The sequence below is a fragment of the Capsella rubella genome, unplaced genomic scaffold, assembly GCF_000375325.1.
Source record: "Capsella rubella cultivar Monte Gargano unplaced genomic scaffold, Caprub1_0 scaffold_1, whole genome shotgun sequence".
In the NCBI taxonomy this organism is placed as follows: domain Eukaryota; kingdom Viridiplantae; phylum Streptophyta; class Magnoliopsida; order Brassicales; family Brassicaceae; genus Capsella; species Capsella rubella.
Window position 1 is genome coordinate 18,363,854 of NW_006238923.1, and position 12,755 is coordinate 18,376,608.

Here is a 12,755-nt window from a genome sequence, read left to right on the forward strand (position 1 = left end):
GTACGCCAACAGCAGTGATGATGACAAGACCAGAGTAACCACGATTCTCCAAAAACCGTTTAATACTCGGACGGACCCGACGAGGATCAAAGCTAGGGGGAACCGGACACAGATTGATGTCCCAAAACACCGATGTTAAAGACGTCCGCGCCGGCGCCGGTGTCGGCGTATGTAAAACCTGATCCATGAGATATTTTGGATCTTGCATATCGACTAGGTTTAGAAATCTCTGATTCAAGCGAACAAAACCACCTCTTTTATAGGGTTTTATAAAGATAATTAATAATTATAAAATTATCTTAAATTTTATTTTCATCCTAATTTTGACTAATAAAAATTATATCTTATTTTATAGTTATTTAAACTTATTTCACAAAATGATGAGCCTTTTTAATACTTTAATGCTGCAAATATTTAATTTATTGTGTGTAAATTTATCCAGGGCTATATATTAAAACTTATTGTTTATTGAATCATATGAGTTGAAATTCAACTGAAGTTATGAGTAATTTATTTTCGTAAATCATGAAAACTCTATATATCAAGCAATAACATTAGAATCCAACACACAATAATTCTTATGATTGATCATCAAATTCGTAAGTCATGAAAACTGTATATATCAAGCAATTGACTACGTACGCAAAATGAAGTTAAAAGAAAACAAAGTTTGTATAGAAACTTTAATAGTGATTATTACTTCCCATCGCAAAGTGTAGCTTCAAAATCCTCCCATAGTATGCGATACTGATGTCTTCAAAGTAAGTCCAGTCGTGTTCATGATCCATGCCACAATCATTCAATTCACAATTTCGCACTGCTCCAATTCAATTATAGTATTTCAATTATAGTATGTTCGATTTATAAGGATAATATATGTATCACTGAATTTTAATTTTAATTCCCAAAATTTTCATTTCTTTGATCCACTTCAAAAAAATTCCACCAAAAGTTAAAGTAAAATGTCACGTCTCACTAATGTAGATACTTCAAGTCGTGCCTTGGGTTCAAAAGCAAGGAAATACGATTAAATCATCATCACCAACCTATGGCGATCTGGATATGGATCGTCACATAAATACCTGATCATTGTAAGAGGACCTAAATTAAGTCCAAAATAAAAAGGCAACCAAATGGAAATGATGGATCAAATGTATCAGATCCACCAAAAATAACTTTAGATGGCAATAAGATGCGTATACCTATTGCATGTGATGGCTTCTGTTTGATGTGCATCTCGTTTTTGTGTGTTCTGTAAAGTGGTAGACTAGATTGTTTCATATGTTCTTCTATTCATTTTATTTATTATATTGTTTGTCACAAAATAGTATTCCAAAATTTGAATTCTAATGGTTTTAACTCTTAACTATTGTTGGTGCTTTATTGATATTTACTCTAAATTAATCCATGTATACCATTTCCTTAATTTAAAGTAATAAAAAATGCAACTCTAAATCATTTTTATATTTTAGTCCCGTTGCAATCGCATATGGTATGGAGAGAATGGGTAATAGAAGAGAAGTACAGTTTGAGATAGTTGGAACCATTTACAGAACGTGAGAAGCGGATGATTATTCATTCGCTTCCGGAAGAAAGCGAGAAAAGATTTATGTCAGGTGATGCGGGAACTGAACCTTTCACTCGCTCGAGACCTCATCAACTAGTTAATACCTCCGGTAAGTAGTGAAAAGAGACTTTCGTTACTCTCATGGTTCCGTTTAACTGGTTTTAATATTTGTGTACTCTTCTTAATAGCGTACTAGGTTCGGACCCGCGCTATAACGCGGGGGAAATAATTACGTATATACAACCTTTAACGGATTACAATATGTTACATTTTAATGTTATTGAAATGCAGTCGATTACGGTGAATCATATATATATGTAATAAGTTTAAATAAAAAAAATAAATGAAAAGTGGGTAAATAATAATACATTGAGTTTTGATACAATTAAAAAACAGTGGATATTTATCGACAAATTATTCAACTTGACCATTTTGTAGTAAAAGTAGGAATATATGTAAAAATTACATACTTACAATATATTTTTTGAAGGACCAACCCGTTACCGAATTCATTTAAAAAATATATTCATAACTCGTTTTACAATTATAATTGTGATTTTAACAAACTACCCGCAAACTATCTAAAATTTACATAGTTTAATATGTAATATATTTTATCAATAAAAATTATGTCTCCAAAATTACATCTATGTCTCCAATATTTTTTTTTAATATTTTAAATTCTAAATTTTTATATATTTGAACCTTTTAATTATAATATTTTAAAACTTTTGAAACTTTTAAATATGCTCATGTAACAATGGTTTTAAATTTTTAATATTGGTCATACTTATACTGATTTTAAATCATTCTCCAAAATATTATATGTCCGTTTTGAAAAATTCAAATTGCAACATATGCAAAAAATAATTCAATTTTTATTAAATATTTTTATTATATAGTATAATATCATAAATTAAAAATAATATCAAATAAAAGTTAAAGAAGAATAATAATTGTTTAGTTAGAGATTTATTAGGAAATCATAAAATTAGTTATAGAAATAATATAATTTGAAATGTAGATATAGAAAGTATCCGATGTATGTATCCAAACCCAATTTAATATCCAATTTTAAAGTATCCAATTGTTAAAATCGGGTTAATTTTTTAATTTTGACCCGACCCGTATTCTGTTTTGTACTTCTCTTTTACTAATATAGGGATAATCTCTAAAAATTAATAATATTAACTATAATATTTTATTAATATTTTATTAATATATAATGATATAAATTTGTTTGTAAATTAAAATTTTATTTTATTTTAGTTTATAACATATATAGTTAAAATTCTTTTAAAAAAAATATGAATTGAGATTGGTGAAATAGTTCGAAATAAGTAGTGAAATACTTCGAGATAGTTGGAATTTAGAAGATTAGTGGGGAAATCAATTTTTTATTATTTCATGGCTGCGTTAAACTGAGTTTAATATTATACTTTTAATGTACTTTTAAAGTTTGGCTTGATATACTTTTAAACTTAATTAAAAAAAAAAGGAAATCTAACTATTATTCCTAATTTTGAAAAATCTATGATTGTTTCCTAGTCTTAGATTATGAAATCTCAAATCATTATCTTGATGTTATTGATTTTATTTGTCTGCTTGATTTTGTTTAGTTCATCTTCATGTTCTTGTCTATGTACTTGTCCTCAATCTGCAAAGTCATTTGTAAACCGACTGGATTCTGGAAAAAACGTTATTTTTGCACGAATCATGCTCTATGATTGTTTACTTTCGTGGTCTCTTGGTGTATTCTTAGATTATGAAATCTCAAATCCTCATCTTGATGTTATAGATTTTGTTTGTCTGGTTTATTTTGTTTTGGTTAGTCACAATGTTAGAAATTGTTGACATTGTTATTTACTTTCTCAGGCTTAATATTGCTCAGATTGTCGCCTTGCTAGATTCCGAATACCAAAAGACTTCAACTGTTGAGAATCAGTTTGAACGCTCCTGTTATGTTTGGGCGATTGATTCTGCAAGGAAAAGGCTACAAGAGTTCAAAAGGGTTCGTTATGATGGTCTCATCCTCTATACTTGGACCATCGTTAACAAGGAAGCACGAAAAATAAATTATCTACTGACTTTGAACCCTTCAAGCTTCTAAAAGCCTCGGTTTACCAGTTTGATGCTCTCTTTCACACTGAAGCTCTCCACCAACAGTTGAATACAAGTTTCCAGCTGAGCTTCCATGTGCATACAACATTGGAGAGGGACAAACTTACCGTTCATATCATAACCAAGCTGCAGAATTTGTCACAGTACTACTGTGATCCAAAGTATATATAGATCAAAAGCAGGATTTTGATGTTGTAGACTTTGTCCGGACAAAAGTTAAAATTGACTCTGAGTCTTGTATGAAAACAGAGGTTGTAAAAGAGGACCAATTCGAGTTCTTTCGAGAGAGCATGAAGACAAAACAGAAAGAAGATTGTGGAGGGTGTGGGGAATGAAAAGGCACTTTGTATTTGTTATGTATTCTCACAACCCTTAAATAAAACTACTGTACTTATTTACCCCCCCCCCCCATAAAATTTGGATTTTTATTTTATTTTTTGTACTAATACAATATGGAAATTAAGTACTAGTGCTTATCTAAATAAATAGGAAGTTACACACAATTTAGAAATTAGGAATACGTGTATATATATATATATATAATTATTAAGAAAAAAAGATTTTGAGTTTATATGTATGGTCCATAAACACAATAAAACCAAATTACCCCATATATTTTTTATTTTGACGATTAGTACCTAATATTTTTTGGTTGGAAAAATAATATCCAAACAAATAAAAATGTGCAATTTAATACCTAAAAATAAATATTGTTATTTATATACTCGCATTTTCATAACAAACAGAATATTCCAATTTTACTTTTACTTATCCTTATTAAATATGAATATATATATATATATATAATATTTTAGAAGATAATAAAATTAAAGAAATAAAATATAAAAAAAGAAACAATTTTGTTCCTCCCAATCAGCCAAGATTTTCTCTCTGACGAAATTTAATTGTGGACATAGAGATGTTTTCCTTTGAATCTTCAATCGCTTTAAAAGTATTACTCTTTTCTTTAGAGTCACTATTTTCGCATCCGTTATTGAAATTTTTTGATCTCCATGTCTCGTCGCTCTTAGACTGAAAATCACATACACAAGCACAACGCTCAGAGAATTTGCTGATGTGTCAAACGCTAATTTGATATAGACTTCTCGAAATATCACTGGAGATAAAATACCGGCTGAATAGGAGGAATCAAAAGTTTTCTTATTTTTATCTTCTATTTATTTAATTATTATTATTTTCTAATATAAAGATGACTAAAGGTAAAATCTGAATTTTTTGTTTGTTATGAGAACGCGGGTATGTAAATAGCGATATTTATTTTTTCTAGGTATTAAGTTGCATATTTTTATTTGTTCAGATATTATTCTTCCAAGAAAGTAACATTAGGTATTAAACGTCCAAATAAAAAATATATAGGGTGCTTTTTAGGATTTTTCCCAATTAATGTTTATATTCTTTGATTTCTATACTCTTTTTACTTTGTTATATAGTCCTTATTTATATGGTAATGTGTTATTATTCATACATTATATTTAATGTCCCTCTCAAAATCGAAGAAGAAAAAAAAAGAAATCTAGAAAAATCTAAGTATATATGTGATTCACATTATATAAATCGATTGATATATTATTCAGAAAGCCAAGATTAATTGTCAAATTCATGGAATGCAAATTACAAGTTCCTGCACAACGATTTCGCATATTTTTTTTGCTGATGATTCATTGTTTTTGTGTCGAGCTATAACTGCAGAATGTGAGTTTCTGGCTTCTCTATTTGATAGATAAGAGGCTGCTTCGGGTCAGAAAATAAATTAGTCTGTTGCTATGGTTCTTCCGATATATTCTATGAATTGTTTTCTCTTACCTCTGACGATTTGTGACGAGATTACAAGCATTGTTTCCTCTTTTTGGTGGGGTAAAGCTAATGGTAGTAGAAAGATCTCTTGGGTTGCTTGGAAACGAATGACTCTACCAAAAAGAGAAGGTGGCCTTGGTTTTCAAGATTTCCTCTGTTTAACAAAGCTCTCCTTCGAAATCAAGCACGGCGTATCCTTACGAATCCTAATTCCTTACTATCTCGGCTTCATAAAGGTTTATACTTTCTTACCTCTACTTTTATTCACGCTAAGACATGGAATTATGGCTCTTATGGGTGGTGTTCTATACAAGAGAGCAAGGCTCTCCTACAGCAAGGGCTTCAGGTGCGTATTGGTATTGGTAAATAAACAAAAATCTGGTCTGATCCTTGCCTCCCTACTCTTCCTCCTAGGCTAGCTTCTGGCCCGATTATTAATCCTACAATGACTATTGCTGATATGTGGTTTGAAGGGGTTCTAACACCGAAAGATCAACGTCTTGCTTCTACCCTTTAAGTATCTATGGATCGAGAGTATAGCAACAACAAAAAGTACAATACTCTGCACTTGATATTCTAAATTTGATTTTTTAGTGTATGGTAATATCTTGTGTAAGAATTTATTTCTTATAGTGTATGACGGATACAATGATATATATTTTGAATATTAAAACGGACGGCAAACTAAAATACTCTATAAATTATTTTGAGAGTCAACCAATGTGGCTAATTATGTTGTCTTTGGATTTGATATGAAGAGAACTTGGAAAATCCGAAAACAAAAAGCATAATAAAACCCCCTTTATTCAAAATCAAGAATCCAACAATGAGAAAAGAACAAACGACAAAATAAATCACAACGAGAAAAAAAAAAAAAAAACGAACACTGAACAATAAATATATATATATATACCCCAAGAAACCCAACCCATTATACATACATTCTACTAGTATATCTCAAGTCTACACTAATTTCATTCATGCTTTCCACCAATGCCTTTCCGTTCCCAGTTATTATTTGTGATCTTATACTCGACCATATCGCCTCTATATATAGCTAGATGCATCGTAGTTTTGTAAAATTTTAGCGCGAGCCCTCAAGCCCGAGCCTCGTTGTGAGCCAGTGAACAACCTCATCCATTTCTTTGGGAACAGTATAGTGACCAAGTCTGCACATTAGCATAGCCCCAAAACTATTTATAAGTAATGTTCAGACAAATGATTAAATCAAATCATTATTGTGTTCATTGAAGTTTACTTACCCTTCATATGGTTTAAACATGGCTTGTCGAAATCCAGCCATGGCAAGAGACTGCGCAGACTTCTCTCCGAACCTATAAGGAACCACATCATCGGCTGTGCCACACACAAAGATCGGTAAAGGTCAGCTTACGGCGGACATGAATTACTTAATGAGAAAAACTGAATATAAATTTTACAAAAGAGACTTGTTTTACACATACAAGTCCCATGTGTAAGTATGATTGGTAACGATGCAGCACGCCTTGCAGCCTCATATGAACATTCTATTTTACCCCTTAAGCTCCTACAAAGTTATTAGGCTTCTATCAGTAAATACGAAAAACATTAACAAAGACTACGTACGTACGCAACATTAAGTTAAAAATGAAAACAAAGTTTGATATAACCATAAGGGCATGAAGAGTGACTTACTTCCAACCAGGAAGCCAGCCGCTGAGTCCTACAACAGCTCGTAGGTTAATAGGATAAGCATGGCCAGTTCCATAACGTCCAAGAGCATAACAAGTCGCGGAGTAGAGAGATATTGCTGCTCCCATGCTAAAACCACCTATGCCCACTTGAACTATATATCAAAAATCACAAGTGCAAGTCAATAATTTATAGCTAATTAAATTAAGATTGGTGTGCATGATGATGCATACTGCATTATTGAATATTCAGATTTAGATGATTTTGGCTTACTCACCATCTGCTGGTTCAGCGGACAAAAGATTAGCAATATGTGAAGCTGATGCATCTAAACCTTCAAAATCATCATGGCCGTCTTCAGAAATTTCCCCGACGTCAAACCCTGATTATAGTGTAAGTACTACCGTTAATTCATTTTTCCAGTTTCTAGACAACAAAGAAGTTTTTCAAAGGAGTGAAGTGATCTTACAAGCAGTGCAGGTAAATCCACCAAGACTTGTAACAGGACGCGAAGGAGCGGTTGGACAAATCCATTTGATCTGTGCAAATAGCATTTATGCTTATATTAGAAACTTCAATATAATGTAATGTGACCCAAAAAAAAACACTAACTCGTTGAATTATTACAGAACATGTTTTTTTTCTCACAGATTCTTACATTTGGAAGACGTAAGCTTTCCATGAGCTGAGATGAGCTGTAGCAAAACAGAGACAAAGGTGAGAAAATGTTTCAAATAGGAGTTTGCTTTAATTAATACACAATATATATAGTATATGGAATATTCTTTTTCATTATGAGACGAGAAAATATTGTCTTGTTAATTCTCTTCTAGCAGTGGAACTAATAAGTGAATAAGGTATATACAATTTTATTTTCTTTTTAGATTACAAACTTTGATGTACTAAACTAAATATATCCCCCATAAGAGAAGACATTTGAGAGGAAAGGTATATGGAAAATATCTTTTAATTATAACAAACTTTAAAAAGGAAAAAAAAAAACAAAAAAGAAGTAGCACAAAATTGATTGGTATTAAAGAAGGTGCCAAAATTCAACTTTCGAAAACCTTTTCTTTTCTAGCATTTAAATACCCAAAAGTTAAGCTTATTTTCTGAAAATATTAATACTTCAAGACGAGGAGAGCGAGCACCACGCAGGAGTTTAAGCTTCAAGAGGTTTGTTTAGTTTTTTTTTTTTGGTCACCAGGTTTAGTTTAGTTTAATTGATTGGTTCTTCTAAGACAAAAAAAAGAACGAAGCATAATATCTACGAAGAAGCCATGTGAAGAGTGTTACCTAGACCCATTGTCACCAAGACCATGAAGCCAAACTAGAGTGGCTTGATGCTTTCCTTTAGGCCTCACGACATAAGTCCTTCCAAATTCGTAGCCCCTTGCATTTCTACTACCTTCATATTGATTTACCAAAGACAGAGTCATAAACAAGTTTCAAGCAAAAAAATATCTTTGTTTTTTTTTTAAAAGAAAACAAGAGAACCTTCAAGCCAAACCCCAAATTAATCTATGGAATCTATCTTATGATTAAAATTTGATCACAACAAGAAGGCGCACTAACATATATGAACAACCAAGAAGGGACAAAAATAACAAACCAGAAGCCATGCTTTGACGAGAATAACTCATTTGTTGTTCAAGTGTATTTGTCTCCTCTAAAGGTTTTGTAGTTTTACTTCTGAGAGAGCTTTCAAGATTCAAAACACAAACAAGAGATGATGCTAAAAAATATGAGAAGGCAATGGGGTATTTATACACCAAATTTAAAGGCGTTGATGTGGAAATGTGGAATAAAAGAAAAGAAGTGAATCTGAATCATTCACTATGAGATGCTTCAATGTGTGCAACAGCTAACCAAAACTACTCGAAAGGGAATGAAAGGAGACAACCATAGACGTATAGAGGATGCATCCATGGAAAAAGAAGTGCTTAAATAAGATTAAAGAAATGTAAAAAAGAAAAAATCAGTAATTTTCTATAAACAACAAAAGAAATAAATCTTTTTGCAAACACAACGAATATAGGAAAATAAATAAATAAATAAACCACAGCAGAGAGCTAGCTAGCGGTAACAAGAAACAGAGAGAGAATCAATGCCTTGTGTTTGGCAGTGGTGGAGAAAAAAAAACTTTTTGTTATAAAAGAATATTAATTTCTATATATAAACAATCTATAATATTTACCTAAAACATTAAGGCATAATCCAAAAATGTAAAAGAAGACAAAATTTCGTATATATTTCAATCAATTATTTGTGAAAACAAAATAAAAATTTAGATGATTGATTGATACCCATTAACCAGAAAGCTCCAAAAGCTTTGTAAGAAAATCTTGCAAACAAAAACAAAAACTAAGTTTGGATTTGTAATTAAGGGTTTTGGTTTTAGCTAATGGTTATTGGATATATAATAAAGATTTGGATCTACCGAAATGATGACAAGTATAGAAAAAAAAATTGTAAGAGACCAACCTGGATTTTTTTCAGGTGGGGTGAAGAAGATATTGAAGAAAAAGACACAAATCTTTATGATCTAGTTTCAACGATTTGTTCATTGCTGTGTTCTGTTTGCCATTGATAATGGTTATTGCCTTGTGCCCACCAATAGATTCAAATCTTTTTGGGTTTCTTTGTACAGGTGCGTCAGGTACTGAGGAGCCCATTTCATACACATGTTTTTAAATATTATAATAAATCCACATTTTCACACACAAAAAAAAAAAAAAAAATCAATTTGTTACAAATGTTCTAAAGTTTGTAGAATGTTTAAAAGTTTATAAACAAATAATATAACTTCTTACAAAATTTTAAAATCTTCATAAAATTTTATGAAACTTGTACAAGCTTTTGGTGTATGTCCAGTAAAAACTCCATTTATCTTCTTTGTTTAAATATTTATATTTTAAACTTATGCTCTATAATAGTGAAATAAATAAAAAAAGGTTAACCCCAACCATTGTTTTGAACTCCACTAAAACTTTTAAACTTTTTCACAAAAATCTAAATTTAACTTTACAATAATATCATAACCGCAATTTATATATTGGCAATAGAGGGAAAAACAGAAATAAACCTTAATTAATAAAAGTTAGTTCTTATACTTTCCCAAGAATTAATCTATATGGTTTTAGTTTTATAACTTTTATTTCCTACACAATTGATCATCAAATACATATAGAAAGGAGAAGTAATACTGAAAAAGGAATAATGGGAAAGGTGAGTGGGTCTGAGCACATGCACCACAATGCATGTGTCACCTATAGTATCCACTCTTCATGGCCCAATCACCCATCATTTCAGTTTTCCCAAATTTTATAGATTGATAAGTTTGGGTGGGTCAGTACAAGAATTTGTTCTAATCGAAATCAGAAATTGTTATGAAAGTGCTTGTTTGGTCTTTTTATTATATATTTCTAATAGTCGCAAAAATCTCCTAGAGATTTTACGAAATGATTACTATCTGAACATATGGTTCTAAAATATGATAGTAATTGTTAGCTGAAAGTGAAAATGATTATAGAAATGGACTTGGTTGACTAAAATTTATCAAACACTAGCTAGTGGAATACGACATTAAACTTTTATGCTTAAAGATGGCGGTATCAGATTAATAATATTTTCTTACAAAGGTCAAACAATTTGCAATTTTAATTTATATTTGTATAGTGAAAACATTTTATTTTCGTGTAATCGTGTTATCTTCACTTAGTCAACTCTGTTTATACCCCCAACCATTATCTTAATAGAGAAAAAATATAGTCAGTTGGAGTGTAGAATCAGCCGAAATAAGAAAAGTTGAGTTAAACGTTTATTTAAGTTTATATTCTAACATAAATTATGTTAATTTATTGGGCATTGTATTAATTAAATTTGATATAACAGATGAGAGATGCGTTTTGGCACTACAATTCTATACTCGTTAATGGTATTTTAAAGGTGTACAGTGTTTTGCTTGTTCGTAGGGTTAAAGGGTTAATTAATTAAGGCCATTGTAAGTTTATGCGTTTAAATTATGCTGATTATGATAAAACTTAATATTATTATAGACTTAATTAATTAAAGACGTACATTATGTATTTCTCAAAATTTCTCATATTACTAAGATTTTTCTTACTCTTTGTTCAATTTTGTTTTCAACATTTATAAAGCATATGGAAATAACATTATATGATTACGGCGAGCCAAAAATTTTGAGAAGTTATATATAACAAAACGTTTAATTATGTATATTTTTTTGTAATGTGTAGGTTTAGAATTGTAGATGTGTGACTTACAATAATTAAGAGTATTAATTTTTTATGCTAAGTATATGTCTTAACTACCTTTATTGAGTAGACGTTAGTGAACCAAAGTAACGTAGCTAGGGTTCCTACAATTTTATATGCTTAATTCGTTTTTCTAGACCAATTTAAAAAAACTTATCCAAAGCTAAAGAAAGTTATTACTTATGCACGAACAATATAATTATATTAATCTAGAGTCCTCTAGTGATTTAAGATTTAAGTACTATTCTGCATCTTTGGCTTAGATTAAGATTTAAAATCGTATACGTAGATTAACAAAAGAATGCAAAAGCACTCCAAGCACAACAACCAAATGTGTGTTTGCAGCAATGCTATTAGACCAACACACATTACCGAGTTAGGGTAGAAACTTTCAAAAAGATTCATATGAACAAAATAAATAAAAAGGTTCATGTATGAAAAGGATTGTTAATATATAATGAGAGCAAGCTGTGTAGAACTTGAAAGGTATATATATTAGTCTGAAATAGAAAGGGAATAGAAACTCCAACGTTCGTTTTCTCAAGATTGTTTCTTTTATGTTATTATTATTAGCCTTTATTTTATTTTTTTGGTAGAATCGGTTCTACAATGACATTTCTATATTTTCTTGGTAGGTTTTGTTTTGGGTTCATACGGTGGCAACAAAAAATATTCTAAATGAAAAAGGAAAAGCTTTTTACCAAAAATGTTTGTTGTTTTTTTTTGTTTTTTAGATTCATCATGTATGTAGTTTTTTCTTCTTCTTTTTTGGTTAAAGAAATAATGTATATAGTTCCCTACAAATACAATTCTACAATTGCAAGAACAAACACAATTTGTAATTTTTACATAAACAATGGAAATAACTCAAGATCGTATGAACGTTACTCGTTTAGTCGTGTTAGGTAGAAAATATGATCACTATATACGTTCAATTTAGAACCTAATCTCGTAACATGTATTAGATTTAGAATTATAGGACATAAACCTAAACCTTTTGTCAAAACTCAAACCCAAACTATGTTTTCAGCCTTAGAAAAAATAAGCAAAAAAAATATATATATATATATTTAGGAATAACATCTTTGTAGTATTGGAGAATAAAAACGGCTTTATGATGTTAACGTCGTATGTTCTTGTTCTTTCATATTCCCATTTTTGGGTATTATTATAAGAAAATATTTTTGGATGTTTGTTTAATTAAGTACTTCACCAATTAAGGAAATCGTGTTTCTTCCTTTATATATATTCTTTATTTTTGTTTGGTTCGAGCATCTTCGTTCGTTTGTCTTATTCCCAAAACA

General features: G+C 30.3%; 1 protein-coding gene across 1 annotated transcript; it reads right to left on the bottom strand.

The window, feature by feature from the left end:
* Window positions 1-6,390: 6,390 nt before the first annotated feature.
* On the bottom strand, window positions 6,391-9,146 carry LOC17898673 (acyl-protein thioesterase 2). The gene is made up of 9 exons (XM_006305343.2): window positions 8,787-9,146; window positions 8,471-8,582; window positions 7,833-7,869; window positions 7,644-7,713; window positions 7,452-7,556; window positions 7,178-7,328; window positions 6,967-7,049; window positions 6,766-6,859; window positions 6,391-6,672 (listed from the first exon to the last, which is right to left on the bottom strand). The coding sequence occupies exons 1-9, from the start codon at window positions 8,815-8,817 to the stop codon at window positions 6,588-6,590; spliced, it is 768 nt and encodes a 255-aa protein (XP_006305405.2). The 5' UTR covers window positions 8,818-9,146; the 3' UTR covers window positions 6,391-6,587.
* Between the last annotated feature and the right edge of the window lie 3,609 nt (window positions 9,147-12,755).